This window comes from Periplaneta americana, chromosome 17 (assembly GCF_040183065.1).
Source record: "Periplaneta americana isolate PAMFEO1 chromosome 17, P.americana_PAMFEO1_priV1, whole genome shotgun sequence".
Classification (NCBI taxonomy): domain Eukaryota; kingdom Metazoa; phylum Arthropoda; class Insecta; order Blattodea; family Blattidae; genus Periplaneta; species Periplaneta americana.
The window spans coordinates 10,541,827-10,560,833 of NC_091133.1; the positions used below are offsets into that span (position 1 = coordinate 10,541,827).

Below are 19,007 nucleotides of genomic sequence, written 5' to 3' on the forward strand. Positions count from 1 at the left end.
AAATAGAACGTAAAACTCCGTTACAATAAGTGCTGGAATTATCGACCAAATATAATATCAATTGTGGATTGATATGACCATCGTGAACACCCCCCAATAATAAGTTATAAAACTGAACCCTAGGCATATGGCCTGTTTCATTCAATATTTTTTAAACGCTAGTTGTCTTTAAAGACTTCAGTTTTAACTATTTCGTCGCTTTTCAAACTGATGTGCATGTTGAGCTATAGCTTCTTTCTTAAATATTTTGTAGTAGACTTTTATTTCCTTTCACGTGACACGTTTCCTTGCTGATTAAATTTCATATCCCAGGTCAAGGAGAGGCATTCATTCATACATGGACAAGGTTGTTATAGAGTATGGGACATGTGGACTGAAGCTGCGCGCCAGAACACATCAATGACGATAATGATAATTAGTCTATTGTTATAATATTAGTATTGTTAAATATAATATAATATATTATATTATAAATATACGTGACTGCTGGGTTTGCAGTGAAGGATCTGACCTTGGGCAAAAATCTATCAAGGAATGAATATTATATTATGTCTGGAATGGAGCGTATTAAATGGACAGACAAAATAAGAAATGAAGCTGTGCTAGAAAGAGTGGTGGAAGAAGAATAATGCTGAAACTAATCAGGAAGAGAAAACGAAACTGCCTGCATCACTGACTAAGAAAAACTGCTTACTGAAAGGAGTAAAGTTCGAGACAGAAGATATCAGATTATAACATTAAGATATAGGGAAGCGACTAAGAAGGCGGAAAATAGGGGAGATTGGATAATTTTGGGGTTTGCAGTGAAAGATCTGCCCTTATACAAAAAAACTCTGAATGACTGTATATTATTATTATTATTATTATTATTATTATTATTATTATTATTATTATTATTATTATTATTATTATTATTATTATTATTATTATTATTATTTCGATAACCAATAATTTCACTCCTGGTGGAAGTGCATGAAATCAAAGGGTTTTAAATAATCAGTTAACTACATTATATGGAAATAATGGAACAAATGTTTATCTTTTGCTAAGTAATAGTTAAGGATGTACAGTGTATATTGGTGGCAGAGTAATCAATTTTCATAAGATTGGTAAATTATCAAGTACATCAACGTTATTCTTACTTTCATTCTATAATGATTCAGCTAATTTTATTTCTTCACTCACCTAATGAAGTTACTATTTTCTAGATGACTTCATCCACTTGGCATTCTTCTTAGCGCTGTTCCTCAGGAATTCTGCTCTCTGCCCCCGATTCAAGGACCTCAATCTCACAAATGTTCTTACACGTGCATATAGTTTGATAGCTTCGGAGCACACGTTTGAAAACTTAGTTTCTAGCAATGTTTTGAAACGTTGTATCACTTGTTCCTCCTTGTCAATGGAGTTCCCGTGCATAGTTTTAAATTCAACTTCAAACGTTTGTATAGTTTTTTTCCACTCTTCAGAAGGTTCAGTTAATCCACCGTAAGACAAAATCCCCACCCAAGTGTTGTTTTCACCGCCTAAGTTTTTTGTTTTCTGGCCTAAAGATGAATCTTTTTCTTTAACTTTATGTGCTATGTAGCCAGCAATGTAGTTCAGAGCTTCACTTTCTGCCCAGCTTTTCAGATCTTCTTGATTTCCATCTTCTATTCCTTCCATAGGCCTTAATTCATCATCTTCATCGGAGAGTACAGAATTCAATGTTGCATTATTTTCAGTGGCAATAATATTCACCTCATCAATCCCGAAGGCAGATTGCAACATATCTGCTGTTAAATATGGTTTTAGTTGACAATCCTTATCTTCAGTAACGTTAGTTTTATTAGATGGAAGGGGAAGTTTGTTAGAAAGTAGGAGGCGTCTCAGTCTGAAAATGAAGTCTGTTGGAGTTGGATGGTCGTAAAAATGCCCGAGACCTCTAATTTGGCTGAAGAGACTTTCCAGTACATCCTGAGTTAGGCGGCAAGTCATTACGTAAGTCAATCCCTTACGTTTAATTTCATCATGTAGACCCAACAAGGAATTAATTGACACCAATATCCCCTTTTGGAAAGGCAGTAAGTGTTTTTTACCCAAAACTCTCATATGAAATATTGCATCTTTCACGTCACTGAGCACTTGCAACTGCTCTGACATGCAAGAATTTAAACCAAAGGCGGTCTTCATTGGATGAGATTATGAAAAATGGGGACTGTTGCTGTTCATTATATCACAGAATGAATCTATTAGTTGAAAAAATTCTGATGCCTTTTCATTTCCAGTTAAAGAGGATATTGCTTTAGCAACTGTTCTTGAAAAAAGAGTTTTAGCCGGGCCAACCTTTTGTCTCTCATTTCCTTTAAGGAAGAGAAACTCAGGCTTAAGTTTATAACATAATTTCACTTCCTTTCCATCTTTATTTAGAACTTCGATCAGTAAGTCTTTATTTATAACTGTCCCATCTTTAAGTTCTAATCCAGTGTCAAGTAAATGGTTTCTCAGCAGCTTTAGATAATGTGGCATGTCGGCAAAAACCCATACTTTTCGACACGGATCTGTGGGATGTATGAAACTCGAGGTTTCAGGTGATATTGCCAACTCTTTCCACAACAAATTGCACCCACCCAAATCTGAAACAATTGCTGATACAAGTATCCCAGTTCTCTCTATATGTACAATTATGTCAAAGAGCAATGCCTTAGTCATGGTTGTGTCAAAATTGTAGTACACAGATTGTTTCCAAGGTGCAGTCAATCCTCTAGTAAGCACTACTTGAACCTTAGAATGAGGTCCAAACACCTTATCCATGCCAGGATGGTAATTTAGGCGGCTGTCGATGCTCATCTCATCGAAACTAAGGACACATGGTTTCTCTAAAGATGAAAGATTTTCAGAATTGTCGGACATGAGCTGCAAAACATTATGTAAAATTCCAGGGCGACATTGGAACCCAGAGCACCATCTCTTTAAAGTCGCTGGAGAAGGAAGTGGAATGCCTATTCTTTCTCTCAAAAAATCGAAAGATTTTCTGGAAATTGCCCGTATTACAATTGCTCTACTTATATCCTCTGAAGACCAAATCATTTTTTTTCTTCTGAGAAATTACAGCCTGAATTTTATTTTCTGTAAAAATATTTTCCATATTTCGAAGAAAAGTACAACACTTCTTACTGATAATTCTAGATTTGTGGTCTGTCTTTGTTCTATAAGGAACAGTTACTTTTTTTCGCATTAATCTCCTAACCTTGTTTTTCAGTATTTTATTGTTTGACTGCAAAGTTTTAATACTGTATTCTAAAACATTTACCTTTCTTTTCAGTAAATCAATTTGTTTTCCGCGTTCATCACACTTCAGACAATGTACTTCAGACGCTACAGACGTTTCTTCAAGTCCCTGTGTAATATTTACATATTCAGAGCTGCCGGTACTAGGCTCTAATCATGGCTTCTTTGGACTCAATGTCTGAAGGTGATTAAGAGCAGCTTTCCGAATATTTCTCTTCTGATATCTATCGTCTCGGTTTGAGTCACTTGTAGCTTTGGAACTTGGAATATTTAGAGATGGGACAGCATTTTTCTTCAATATTTTCCTTTCTTTTACCCCCAAAAGCCTGTTCTTCATATCATCTTCATAATCAGTCACACTTTCGAAATGATCACTACAGATACGTGCACACTTAATATTCACTTGGTCCTGCCTATGACACTTGCTTTCCCACTCTTTAGCTAAAAGCACGTCTTTCGGAAAACAGTGATAAATTACTTCGTGAGTGTGACGAGAGTCATTCGAGCAGTTCGCTACAGCACAATTCACCATTTTTAAACTTCAAATACTATCATTAATAATGTAATACTGTACCTTTATAATTATTCAACACTTAAAGAATTGTTATATACGCTCATTACACAACCAAATAGGCCTACATTACGAAACGGTGCACGTGAACTTGAATTACATTTCTCAACACTGGTAACAGCAACATTCACCGAGACCAACTGTACCGCAGTGACGTCAGAAAGTGGTGGGGTGGCTAGAGGGAGAGACTCAAGGCGGCAAGCTGAACAACAAAGCATTGAGCCAGCCCTTCCTTCTATAGCCCTGGGTCTCAGTGCTCTGCTCTAGGGAACGGACTTAGTTGATATTTTTATAACCAGATGGTGAAACACATTAGTAATGGCGCGCTATCTCGTGAACCGGTTGAACACTACTTAATGACGTTACTGTAACCGTAGATCATATATATGATCTAGGCTGTAACTAGTTTCTTTTTCAGGCAAAAGTAACAGTGTAACAGCGAGTAACTAGTTATTTCGTGTCCAAGATATTTTTTTAACCATTACAATTAAGTAATTGTTACAAAGTAACTGCTACGTTATTTTTCGTCCATCTCTAATTTGTAACAATATTGATGGGTCATTGCATAGTGACACGTATACTACATAACGTCTTTGTTTCAAACACGTTACAAAGAACACATCACAGCCATAACCAAATCACAAAACCCCTTATTCTGTTACATCTCAGTCTAGCGTCATAGCAAGTGTAGGTTATAACCATAGACAAATAAATAGAGGTTATAACCATAGCATGGACAAATAACAGGTTATAACCAAGGCCCGGATTTTGTTGACATGTCATATTTGTTTCCTCATGAAGTATGCATTGATTTCAAGTATTAAAATCCTGAACACAAACCTCTGGTTAAAAAATATCAATTATGTTTTTCGCATTTTTTCCTAGCATAATAGTTCCTATTTTTGAAGTGTTATGTGTTTTTTTTTTCAAGTTTTAAGCTGTCATTGTTATTCATTGTTTTCATATTTTACTTCCTTTTCTGGTCTTTCTCTTTCTTCTTTTTTTTGGGGGGGGGGAATATTAAATTAATTTATATTATTAACATATTTTTAAAATTTGAAAGTAGTTGTTTTAGCTACTTTCTGTCACGCCAAGCGTTTGATTCGTTATTTTCACTGTCACAGTATTGTATTTAAAAAAAACTAAAAGCCAGGTTATGAACCGACTAAACCGGAAGCAACGTTCTGTTGGTCTCTTTCTGAGCTCTGTTGCCACAGAGTGGCGAGATTCAAAGCGTGTTCAGCGTTTGTCACCGATATGTTTAAAATAACTACTGTATATAGTTATCGATAACACTATGCACAATATTAGTAATTAAAATTACTGTTTTTAAGAAAGCACGAGCTAATGACACTGGTACGAAATGCGACTCGTAATGGACGTGGTACTGCAAATGAACTGGCTACACTGTCTCCGTATTTCCGTCATAGACTTACTAAATAACCGCTAGACCGCTCACTGGCGCTAGTGTTATGCTCCCAAATTGAACAGTCGACGGGCGGCCATTTGTTTGGTAGAGCTGAATAACTATGGTTCTTTCGTGTGCTACTTTTTATTGCAGCAATGCACACGGATGTAACGATAAAGAAGGAAGGAATGTTATATTTCACTGGTTAGTTAATCCTTAATTTCTACGACGATTTTTTCTCCATATTATGTTACAGAAGACAAACTATTGTACTTGCCATATGACTCTTTATGCTTCAAGTTTCCTCTGAGTAAAGATTCCCTTAACCGTAAGTGGATAGGTGCGATCTGCAGAGAGAATTTCTACCCAACATTGAATCATTCAGTGTTTTCAACTCATTTCCAAGGTAGTAATTACCTTTCAAACTACGTTATTATACACTGTTATTGTCCTTCACTCACTCTATATCATTCATTTTCTTCAAACATCTGTTGTTTCAGTGCATACATGAATAATAAAATTATTCATCGAACTTAAACATATAGAAACTGATAAATTATAAAAAATATATATATTTATTTTAATATAACTGATTGAAAGTAATTCCTGTCCTAGTTACGGATTAATGAAACATTTTCTTATGCTATTGCTGCTGCTACTGCTATTATTACTACTACTATTCCTGCTACTACTTTTATGACTTCATACAGTAGTTTGACCTACAGATTGAATTAAAAAGTTGACATTAATTCTTTTATTAACCGTGGTTATGAATGTTCACATTCAGAGTTCCTATGAAAATGATGCAAGTCTGAACACAGTACCTGTGTCTGACAGCCAGGATTGTCGGTTATCCCAATTTAGGCGGGATTCTTCCAATTTCCTGGTTCAGTCCCGATTAAAGGGAGTCGGGATTGACAAAAATCCCGATTTTACAGACATTAGCATTGAACATATTTAAACAAATTAGTTTGCATTTCCTATTATCCGATATTTTTATTTATATATTGACTCTAATGGTAACATTGTAAGCACAGAGATAACCTGCGGTTATTTAGTAAGTCTATGAGGTAACCCAGCTGATTGCCGTAAGGCAACTAAACTCGCAAAATAATACTTCTTCTAGTTCTACCGCATTGTTGATTATTCCGTTCCGTTCCGGTCCCTAGTCCCTGTTCTCGCAATTAGTAAACATTGTGTATTTCAACTGCGTTGACTGGCAATAAAGGTAGCGTTTTGATATCGTATTTTACATACAATTGTTGCGTTTTATAGTTCAGTGAACTATGTTTAAACATGGATTCATCGTCAGATAGTGAAACTGTTTCAGTACCGGTTCCAAAATTAATTTATTAGCAAATTGTTAAAACATAGGCTATTCGCGGTTAGTAAAAGAAAAAAATTATTGTAGTGTTCACTGTACTGTGTGTCCTTCATATTTTAGTGTTTCTCACGGAGGCGAATAGGCCTATTACATTAAAAAGCACGTGAACACCGTGCAGAAAACTGCTATAAATCTTATGATAGGCTAAATTGTTGACAAGTCTAATGTCTTAGGTTAGCTTCTGATATCCCGACTTACCTCGCAGAAAACCTAGCAACTCTGCTGACAGTAGAGACACGGTATTAAAGGTATCGCAAAAGAAGTATTGTTCCTTTAAACAAAAACATTTAGCTTTCGGATACGCAATACAACACGTATTCAAATAGCGTTTTCGAAATCCCGCGCGTTTTCTACCTAACAAAGGCGGCTTTCTGCTGCTTCAATTTGGGAACATATTTCTCACTTCTCCGCTACGGTGTGGTAGGGGCTCGGTTTCCGTTGCCAGATTTTCGTTAGCAGACGACATTTTCACGCGAGGTCCAATGAAAAGCTCCGTTCTCGTTCTCCCCTCCAACCCCCCACACTCAACGTGTCATCACTGCACAGGTTACCCCTCTAACCCGCATTTTCCTCTCGCCCATCCAACTACTTCCTGTTTCGTCGGTTCATAACCTGGCTTTTAGTAAATACAGATTTTCAGAGGTAAATGTTTGTTGTTCTGTTTTCATAGTTTCATTCAGCCATGCCTAAAATATATTTCTAAGTTGTACGAAACAAAGGTATCAGCCGAAAGAAAATTCACTGTTCAACAATATGTGGGTAGCGATAAGCATTTACGGGCAATGCAACTCGCAATTAAGAAAAAATTCACGCAACTTTTACTGCAACAGAGTGTATCCATGAAGGAGAATAATTCGTCAAATTTTTACACAAACTTTTGTGAAGCATTTGATACTTCCTGCACTGAAGCAGATCTCACTGCCAGTAATTTAGCGCATTACAAGTATGCTCCAGTTGTATCAGCGGACATGGGAAGGAGTTTCGCACAGTACAAAAATGTTCTTTCCGACAACAGGCGTTCTCTAACTTTGGAGAATCTGCGCATGCTGATGGTTACCTACTGCAATAATTCTGACTAAGGTAAGATTTTTTTATACGTGCTGTTTCCTAGAATATAGGCCACAAATTCGCGAGTTTAAACTAATATTATTTTATATATTATTTTTATTTGAATGTACCGAAGTACATATGATATTTCCATGCAGATATTCTGCGTCATCATACGATGAAAAAGTAATGGAACGGAGAAAAATTCTCTTCGGCGCCGGGATTTGAACCCGGGTTTTCAGCTCTACGTGCTGATGCTTTATCCACTAAGCCACACCGGATACAACCCCGGCGTCGGATAGAATCGTCTCAGATTAAGCTCCAACTCTTGGGTTCCCTCTAGTGGCCGCCCTCTGCACTACGTCATAGATGTCTATGAACGTAGGACCGAAGTCCATACATGTGCTGAGGTGCACTCGTTATGAGTGACTAGTTGGCCGGGATCCGACGGAATAGGCGCCGTCTTAAATCACAAAGTGATTTACGCATATCATATATATTATTTTAATGTACCGAAGTACATATGATATTTCCATGCAGATATTCTGCGTCATAATACGATGAAAGAGTAATGAAACGGAGAAAAATTCTCTCCAGCACGTAGAGCTGAAAACCCGGGTTCAAATCTCGGGGCCGGAGAGAATTTTTCTCCGTTCCATTACTCTTTCATCGTAATATTATTTTATTAATTTCAGTTCTAACATTACAGAAGTAAGAATTTTGCTCTACTGCCACACCGTTAAATGAAGATAAAAATGTTTAAATAAATTTGTTAGATAATTTTATTCATTTTTAGGTAATTTTTTAGATCATTGTTTGCATATTATTTTTAGGTCATCAAAATCCAGGCCCTGGTTATAACCAACTTGTACTAAAGTGAATCGTATTGCTGAGAAAGTGAATCACAATTCCCAAGTTGAAGTATTTAAAGGAAAAGTCAAGTGATACGAGTATTTTGTAACAGCGAGTGTTCCGTACTATCGTAATTTTGGAACGTAGTATTCCAAGGTGCAATCAAGGAACTGTTCCAAAATAACCGTTACGTTATTTTTTCCCCACCTCACAATGTCCTGTATTCTCTGTAGTACGTACCGGTACCTGATTTCCTAAAAAGTTAACAGTGTAAAGAAGTTGTAAAGTTAATCAGTGAGTATCTGTACCTAATTTTTCGCGCTTTCTAATCTGTAGATGTATTTTATGACATTCAACAACGCTGCGTGAATATTTTCTGTGTATTAAGTACTAATACTAACCCCTTGTGTTGTTCTGGTATAGGCCTATATTGTAGGCTACTAGGCTAAAACCCTTACCTATATATTTCAACTAGACTGTGACTATGAATTAAGATTTTATAGTACTAATAAGATTTTCTTGTCATGTTCCATATCCTGACTGCGAAGTTATGTAGGCCTACGAATATCATGGAATGTAAATAAATAGGCCTACAATGTACATTAAAGTCCGCTCACTGATACTGAGGTCCAAAAGTGTTTGACATTAACTTCTGCTTTATTCAATATAAATTATTTCGGCATAAACATGACTTTTCATTTAAATATTTCAGCAACTCGGGAATTGTGACATCAATAATGGTATGTTACAAATAGTTGAGAAAACAAAACAAATGAATATCATGATGAGGACAAGCAAATACTCCTACAAAGGAAGCACAAAAAAGTAATTGGATAGTATGTAGCTTGAGCAAAGAGGGCGCTGGAGATTGAACCCATAAGGATGTCGTCAGAGGCAGACATCAGAAGACTTGAAGGGGAAGAGTAGAAAAGATCCGACAGCCTAGAAAATGCCGGGAGCATTCATTCATTCATTCATTATATTCCATAGATCTTACATGAGCAATGAAGCTTTAAGATGTGGAACAAGTCAAAAATTTTATAATATTACAATTACAATTTTTACAGTTTAGTAATTTTCTACAATGATGAGATGAGGTCCGAGGATTCGCCAAAAGATTACCCGGCATTTGCCTTTTGGTTGGGGAAAACCTCGGAAAAACCCAACCACGTAATCAAATCAAAGGGATGAAATGAAGTGATACCGAGGACTCGCCATAGACCATCCGGCTTCAGTCCGGCCTAAACTTATTGAACAAAAATAGAGAAAAGTGGATAAGATTTGTTTCGGCTCTCTGCTCAAGTGGGAGACACGGAATTTGATTTAATAGGTTAGATTTGGATTTTCTTTTTCATTTTTAATATCACTATTATTTTAGCCATAAAAAAGCAAGTGTTTCGCATTATTATTTCTGAAGAATATTGCGTATGGAATAACTTAAGTATGTATTTTTTTTTTGTATCGTCTCTCTTAAAAGCTTGGAGGCTAACACGGCAGCGCATCTCTGAAGCAGTGAAATATGTCGCACATTCACGGCAGCATTGAACTCTTTCTTTACTTAGAGTCCATGGCCCAGCCAGAAGCAATAAGGTTTACACATTCGGTGGATATATACTTAAGTAGTTGCGTATGCATTTATTTCCTGGGATTGCAATATTATGGAAGAGGTAAGTTGCACAATTTTATCTCCAACGTATTAAAATACGATATAAACTTCAGATTAGAATATAATCGCCATTCTGTTTTCATTATATCTATTTTACTAGTACCGCTGTTTCATGGCACGTTTTAGTTTGAGGAACTGTAATATCAAACGAGGAGGATAAGAACTGACCACCTCCCAGAGCCATCTTCAATTACAAGCCAGAGCATGCGTATGTTTCGCAACATTGAGCGGAGATAAGGGTGGAGGCGAAATGCAACACGAGGTTTGACATTATAGTGCTTTGTTTTCGTTTTCATATGTACATTTTCGGGGATTCGTTTATTATAGGATATCGCTTAATTTTCGTCAAGTTTGACAAACGATGACGTCACAACATGGCGGTAGTTACGTCTCAACACAGTGACGTCACAACAAGGCCGACGTAAACCAACACGACGAGTAAATAAAAATATCTAAAAAGAATAATCACATAAATGGACAATATCTCATTCTGGAACAGAGTCCATCCGCTCTTATCCAAAATAGGATATCAGCAAAAAAAATTCACAACATCCCATTCTGGAATACAATCCATCCGCTCTTATTCAAAATAGGATATCATCAACACGATCCCATTATCTAAAAAGCAATGATCACACAAATTGACGATATCCCATTCTGGAACAGAGCCCATCTGCTCTTATCCAAAATAGGATATCAGCAAAACAATTTCACAACATCCCATTCTGGAATACAATCCATCCGTTCTTATTCAAAATAGGATATCATCAACACGATCCCATACGTGAAATTTCGGCAATTCGACACTATACATGGCAGAGAAAACGCACTTATATCATTGAATTCACAGTATTCGACCTCATGTCACTGAGATATCACCTCAACTAACCCTCTAACCTTCTCACATACGGCAACCTCAAGTCACTGAGATATCACCTCAACTAACCCTCTAACCTTCTCACATACGTCGACCTCATGTCACTGAGATATCACCTCAACTAACCCACTAACCTTCTCACATACGTCGACCTCATGTCACTGAGATATTACCTCAACTAACCCTCTAACCTTCTCACATACGTCGACCTCATGTCACTGAGATATCACCTCAACTAACCCTCTAACCTTCTCACATACGTCGACCTCAAGCCACTGAGATATCACCTCAACTAACCCTCTAACCTTCTCTCATACGTCGACCTCATGTCACTGAGATATCACTTCAACTAACCCACTAACCTTCTCACATACGTCGACCTCATGTCACTGAGACATCACCTCAACTAACCCACTAACCTTCTCACATAAGTCGACCTCATGTCACTGAGATATCACCTCAACTAACCCTCTAACCTTCCCACATACGTCGAGCTTGTTCAGCCCTCCGTTTCACTCCTCTTGGGCCAGCAACGCACTCCATAGCCAAACAAATCACCAGTAGCACAACTGCTCACGAATTGAACAAATGATAGAATGATTTACACACAATCCAAACACATGCTTTACCGGTACGCCATTCAAACCTCATCAGTACCAACCACCAATAAAATTTACACATATACCAACCTAACCACCGAAATGCACAGCGACCTCTATATTTTTACCCGCAAACACAAACTGTAACCCTACTAACCGATGACGTCAATCTTATGACATCACCCCATTACCCTATCTAGCCAACATATATTCTCATAAACATACTACCGATATACTATAGTCATATAGACCCCATTTTCGACATTAATTTATACAAAATTAAGTGGATATGATTAAGAGGTAAATGTACTTATGTCCCGGCCACTACAGGAACTTGATAAAATACCTTCAAAATGCCTTGGATTTAAAGTATTGAGTAGTAGATAATTGATGTGATCACTGGGAGAGCTGTAAGCCCACCCAGCCCTGCCTAAATACGTACCTTTTATACGAAAATCGTTGTGCGTGAACGAAGAATACCGCCATATTTCTTTAATGTAACAGTGGGTTTCAGAGTTGCCAACATAGTAATAATATACACACCTAATCTAACCTTATGTAACCTTTCTCATAATATTACACACCTAATCAAACCTAACCTAACCTATTACATACCTAATAAAACCTAACCTAACCTGTCACATAATACTACACACCTGTAGTAACATTCCTCACATTTAGTATCATTTCGTTTTCATGTATTGTCGGCTCTGCCAATCGTGTCGGTTTCCATCTAGTGTAAGTGGATCGTACTAATACTACTAATTTGAAGAAGAAGCAATGGCGACTTTCATAATAATTATATTTTACATGATTACGGGAAAGTGTCATGTGAATTAGATGGTAGTATGAAAGTTTCTCATCAACTCAGTTTCTATAAAATCTGTAATTTACATAACCTCTTCTTTCAGTTGTAATAGATTTAATCAAGATGGAATCTGAGGTTGATCCGTTGGACTTACAACTTGACAACACATACAAATTAGAAGAAAATAAGTCTTCATCAAAGGTAAAGTGAAATGTCTACCAGTACCTGTTTATTTCTTTCTCTAAAAGTGCCAGAGGAGGATATATTTGTCATTGTTCTCAGTAATGATTAATAAAATATCACATTCGAATAAGACATTTGCACACATGGTGTAGAATATAAATCGCAGAATCTAAATTATTTACACTAGGAACACCTGGCCCATTACTAGTGATTGCCTGTGTCTATAAGATCGTATTCTCTTTTTGCCTTCAGTTGTCTTATGTAACTTGTTATCTGTGTTGAGAGAGATAGCCAATATCGACCATCCAGGGCTAGATTGACGTTGTTACAAGTGAAATCAGTTGAAGAAGAAACTAAATATAATCATTCATGATTTCTTTATGTTTTGTAGGAAGGGAATTTATCGCATCTGGAAGTGACAGGCATGAAGACAGAATGCGTGGACCATAGTTACGAAATCAAATCAGAGATAAAAGTTGAAGACACTCCAATACCTACGAGCTTTGTATTCGTGAGATGTGAAGTTGATGTAAGTTGTTCACTGTCAGTATACAGATGTATAGGTAGTACATTTTTATTTATGTCAGAACCATTTACTGTGTGCAGTATTAACTGTTTTTGTTTTTTGTTTCCAATAGTTTCTAAACATGGATGGCTTTGATTTTTAGATTTTAAATTAAATAATAATTCGCAAATATATACTTCTAATAGTTAACAGAGAACTGTCTGGAATATATAGACAAAGTTCTTGTGCCTAGGGATAGGATTTCATTTAACTTTACAAAATTACCCTATCTTTTACTGATCCATCAATTACTATGCTAGATATTCATCAATAGACGCAAACTGCTATATAGATTTATCAAAAAGTCACAAGAGATTTGGAACTTCTCTAACTGTTTTAAGAAGTAAGTTTATAGAAAAACAAGTAATGTTGATAATAATCAGTTAGGTTTATTTTGTTAGAAACAAATCCGTGAAAATACGCTACACTGTTGAATAGCTCATGTGCTGTCCCCTCGTAACTTGATTCACACTCCATGCTACAGTGTCCTATATTCCGATATCTTTATATAATTTCCTGGACTACAGTCATAAAATCAGTATTTACATCGGTTACTTAGCACTTTAATCTGTCATAATGTTTTTTATCTTCAGGGAAATTGATCTCATCAAAAATTTTACAAGCCTTCACATTTGAAATGTTCCACCTATTCAAAACTAATTCTCAAAATAATATGAAACGCTTCACAGCATATTGGTTACGACTACTAGGTCAGATGTAAAAGGTGAGTTCGATTTGATCAAAATAGCGCAGTGGAAGGAAACAAAGAGGCAAGGCTGAATATTGAACAATATATATAATTAAATATAAATAAATAAAAGAATATAAATACATAATATATAATTAAATGAAGTAGTAATAAATAGTAGTGATGATGAAAGAAATATAACAGTGTGAAAAATATAAAAGTGATTAAGAATGACAATAGAAAAGCCGATAGTCAGGGCAATATTCTCAATTACATTAATCCATGGCGAATACAATATTTAAAGTTAACTCGTCTCATTAAAAGGAAATACATACACGTGTAGAATATAACATAACTTCAAATACAATGGCAGACTGCCGAGAGGAGGAATGTTTCCAAGAATTTACTACATACAAAGCCAATACTTTACTGCCAGGAGAATCTCAGAATAAGCAATACATTTATCTGTACTCCAGATCCTTCCAGAATTATACATCGTTGCTAGCAAGCAATGCCGCGATCTCGAAACTTCTATCTCTATCTCAGCGGCAGCAATCTTCCACGTCTCTTCTCTGTACTACACGGTGTAGCAAGTTTCCAAGCCTCTTGCCCATACCAGGCACGATCGAATTTCCGAGTAACGATGTACGATGACCCGCCTGTCCAAGAAAACTTCTTTCTCCCTCTCTTGTCTACCCACAATTGAGGGGTTAGCTGGAAGAAGGGCGTAATTCGAATTACGGCGTTTATCTGTAAAATGGCTATATACGTTCTTTGGTGGTGTTTCTACCAACCACCACAGTGTTATACCTATACTTACAATAGTTTGTAATAGAGAGGTATTATTGAATTGCGTCCATCTTCCGTCTCACTACTGTGGTTCGAGGACTGGCGAAGATAACTGCAAGGGTGATGTCTGACGAATGTTCTGATCTATCCTATCTTTCCCCTTTTGGAAGCGAATATAACCTTTCTGATGTTGAAAGTATCAGTGAAAATGAATTACATATGGAAAGGTAGAAAACAGAAACAGTTTAACAAATTATGAAAGAATAATCTACCAAGAAGAAATGAAGCTGTGTTGGGAAGAGTCAATGAAGAAAGAATGATGCTGAAACTGATGAGGAAGAGGAAAAGGAATTGGTTGGGTTACTGGTTGAGAAGAAACTGCTTACTGAAGGATGCACTGGAAGGAATAGGAACGGGAGAAGAGTTCGGGGCAGAAGAAGATATCAGATGATAGACGACAATAAGATATATGGGTCATATGAGGAGACAAAGAGGAAGACAAAAAATATAAAAGAACAGGAGAATACTGGGTTTGCAGTGAAAGACCTGCCCATGGGCAGAACACTATGAATGAATGAATCTAGAAAGCGACGACAAAATTATGGCAAAGCTTTCACAAGTAGGTCAGGAAAAATTGTGAAAGAAATACAATATTACTATTTATGTTTGTCAATGGAGAAAGAATGTAAGGTACTACTAATACAGGCGTATGCAGTGTTATAAAATGTTAGATCCAGGCTAGCAGACAGTCATTTAGGAATGACTGTATTTCTGATAGGTTAGCAGCAAACATTAAAGCCGGTTGCTGCCAGAAGAAATATGAAATGCCTACAGACGAACAAGCTATTTTCCATTGAGGATTTTGGAAAACTAGAATCAAAAACTAACAGGATACATTTCTTATGGGATATTTGGAGAGGAGGAACATTAAGCAACGTCAAACAACTGTGAAACCACAGCACCAAGAATGTTCTTGGGTATATAGTATTATGACAGAAGGATTTTAATGCAAGTCATTGTTTAAAATATCTAAGAAACGAGTGATAACTGTACAAAATATTGTGAAACTAGGTTATACTGTAATTTCAGATATTAGACGCCTCACAAGATTCTAGAAGTTGTTTATGTTAGGTTATTAGATCACTTAAAGTGGAATAGTGTTTGTAAGCCTATATCCTAGGTACTTTCAGTTGAAATGAACATGAAATAAGTGATATTATTATTTTTAACGTTGTGATAACAATTTAGTGAAAGAACACACACACAGATATATATATATATATATATATATATATATATATATATATAGTAATTATCTTTATTGCAGTATAGACCTATATGTAGCCTTTCCTATAGGAATATAGAAAAGTTAACAGTATTGCAGTATTTTGAACCTTCTTCTATGGAAGAAGGGCGTAATTAAAAAAGAAATTGAATGCTTCGTTCTCGTACAATATTTAAACATTAACCACGGAACTCATTGTAATCGCAAGAGAACATATTACAGATAACCCCTCAATTATTCCTCGCTGCTTTGAGTTATGGAACTTTCGGGAATACCGAGTGAAAAGATGACGCTGATGACTGAGAGCAACTTCGTCAATTGACACGTCGTGTGTGGCTCACATTGATGATATATTTCAGGGTCCATACCTGAATGCATTTCTAGCTATGAATCTTTCCTTTGCTCTTTAACAATCCAGTAGTATTACTACCTAAGGCCAATTTGAATAAGTGGAGGCAAAACCTTTATTTTCTGTTATCTTACATGAAAAGAACATGTCGTATTAGAGATTCTAAATTTTGAGGAAATAAAACTTTGAGCAATGATGTATACAGCGATAGTATTAATTTTTTACTAAGTAAGTATTTACTGTTTTTTTACATAAAATATTGTACCAATTTGTGGTTATGCATTTTTCAGAACCTTCATGAATCACTTGCACATGTTTTCAAGAGTGAAATTGATTCCAAATGCTCAATTAAAGCTCTCTTCAATATGTAGTATTCTTTTTTTTTTTTTTTTTTTTTCAGGAAGATGTGTTCGATCTGGGCAGAGTTAAGCAGGAACAGAAAGTGGAAGTATCTTCAGAGGAGGATGAAGTGTTCCCTGACAGGTGAGTGTACTGTATTGGTTTTGTTTTTCTTGTAGTCTTTCTAAGCTTCGTTTAATGATGACAAAGGACGTAAATTTTATAATGTATGATGTGTTGTATCTACCATTTATATGTGGTTAATTTTATTGTCTGCTCAATATATTTTTGTATTGAAATGATATGATCCACCAAAATTATCAATACCATGATATGTAAGATATTACAACTCATTGTATCTGCTGAGTTATTATTCTCCTGTCCTTTGGGAATCATGGTCTATTTTAGTGTGCGATCAATACATTAAACAGAGACTTGTTGGAAGAATCTCACTGGAAACCAGTAATAACATTCGAGACCAATCCTGTTTACTGTGCACGAAGAAGGCAAAAAGCCATCTACGAATAGGAGCATCAGGACAACTGAGAAATGGTAACAAAAATTATGGAAATTATGGAGGCAATGCGGGGTAGAGAGTTATATAGGAGACATACGAGGTCGACATGTGTGAGGATTGATTGTGTTGATATGGCTGTCTGCTGTATAAAAATGATTAAATATACCGGTATGTGATTGTTATTGATATGCAAGACTCAAGCTATTTTGATATTGGGTGATGTGAATAAAGTTGAGTCTGCTGACAAAACTTGCAAATTTTGGAGTTCTGATCCGTTTGGTGTGAATAAAAATGTTGTTGTTGTTTTCTAATGCCAGGCGTTTGACAGTAAAGTCATTTTACCTCTTGCACTCCAATATTTTTCAAAGATATTATCATGGCCAGCCACTGAAGCACAGATTTTGAGGTGTTCCGAATCCATTTCTTGGTTTGAGTTGCACAATGAGCAGTTAGGGGACTGATATATTCCAATTCTATGCAGGTGTTTGGCCAAACAATCATGGCCTGTTGCCAATCTAAATGCAGCTACAGACGATTTTCGTGGTAAATCGGGAATTAACTGTGGATTTTGATGCAGAGAGTTCCATTTTTTCCCTTGAGAATGTGTTATCAAATTTTGTTTGTTGAAGTCTAAGTATGTAGATTTAATAAATCTTTTCACAGAGTAATACATAGATTTAGTAACAGGTCTGTAAGTAGCAGTGCTGCCCTTCTTTGCTAAAGCATTCGCATTCTCGTTTCCCAGGATTCCACAATGGGATGGTATCCATTGGAATACAATTCTTTAATTGAGTGATATTAATTGAGAGAGCATTTTAGTTATTTCTGCTGTTTGAGATGAAGGTGTGTGTTTAGAGACTATTGATAGAATAGCTGCTTTGGAGTCTGACAATATAACTGCATTTTTAAATTTATTGATGTGGCATAGAAGATTCCTGAGACTTTCACGTATTGCAATGATTTCTCCATCAAAACTTGTTGTTCCATACCCAAGAGATCTATAAAGTGAAAAGAGACAGCACGTAACACCTGCACTGGCACCTTGTTCTCTGGAGATCAAGGATCCGTCAGTGTATAAATGAAGCCAGTTTTGTGGAGAGTACCTAATATTAATTGTCTCTAAAGAGAATTGTTTTAGTATTTCAGTGTTTACTTCTGATTTTAGTATTTCTTGTGTTAAATTTAGATTATATTCTATACGGTATTTAATAAAGTTAAAGGGTTTGGTTTAATTTGTAAGTTTTCTTTTAAATTCGGGATATTGATTTCCTGTTTTAATTCTTGAACAATGGATATGAAACTTTTTTGAGTTTTCAATCTACAGAGAGGACTGTATGAATGCCAATTGTTTCCTGGTAATCTAATAAGTTTTTCATATTGAATCAGTGCTTTTTCTTTTATTGTCATTTTGATGCTGTTAATATTAGTGAGGAATCTCATAGAATCTATTGGAGTTGTTTTGATTCCACCAGTAATGAGTCTGAGAGCTTGGTTTTGAACATATTCTATTTCGTTTATGAAAGGTGAAGTAATTAAAATTTCTCCGCAGTATGTCAGCACTGGCTGTATAAACATTTTGTATGTAGTGTTCAAAGTATTCCTAGAGCATCCCCATTTCTTTCCTGCTAGTCTTTTTAGAAGGGAGAATTTTTTATGAGCTTTTTCAGAAATATATTTCAAATGGTTGCTCCATGTTAACTTACTATCGAAAATAACTCCAAGATATTTGGATTCATAAGTCCTAGGAAGGTGTTGGCCATTGTATTGGATATTGAATTCTCTTTCTTTTTTACCGAGTGAAAATATTTGGTAG

The 19,007-nt window shown here is 36.0% G+C and overlaps 1 protein-coding gene across 4 annotated transcripts in view; it reads left to right on the top strand.

The window, feature by feature from the left end:
• Window positions 1-10,077: 10,077 nt before the first annotated feature.
• The window catches only part of LOC138693101 (zinc finger protein ZFP2-like), a 76,279-nt gene continuing 67,349 nt past the window's right edge, over window positions 10,078-19,007 (top strand). For all 4 annotated transcript variants that reach the window (XM_069816728.1, XM_069816729.1, XM_069816727.1 and 1 more), the window contains exons 1-4: window positions 10,078-10,196; window positions 12,583-12,680; window positions 13,054-13,191; window positions 16,739-16,821. In XM_069816728.1, coding sequence (XP_069672829.1) covers window positions 10,097-10,196; window positions 12,583-12,680; window positions 13,054-13,191; window positions 16,739-16,821 — 419 coding nt within the window. In that variant the 5' untranslated portion in view covers window positions 10,078-10,096. The remainder of the gene's footprint in view (window positions 10,197-12,582; window positions 12,681-13,053; window positions 13,192-16,738; window positions 16,822-19,007) is intronic.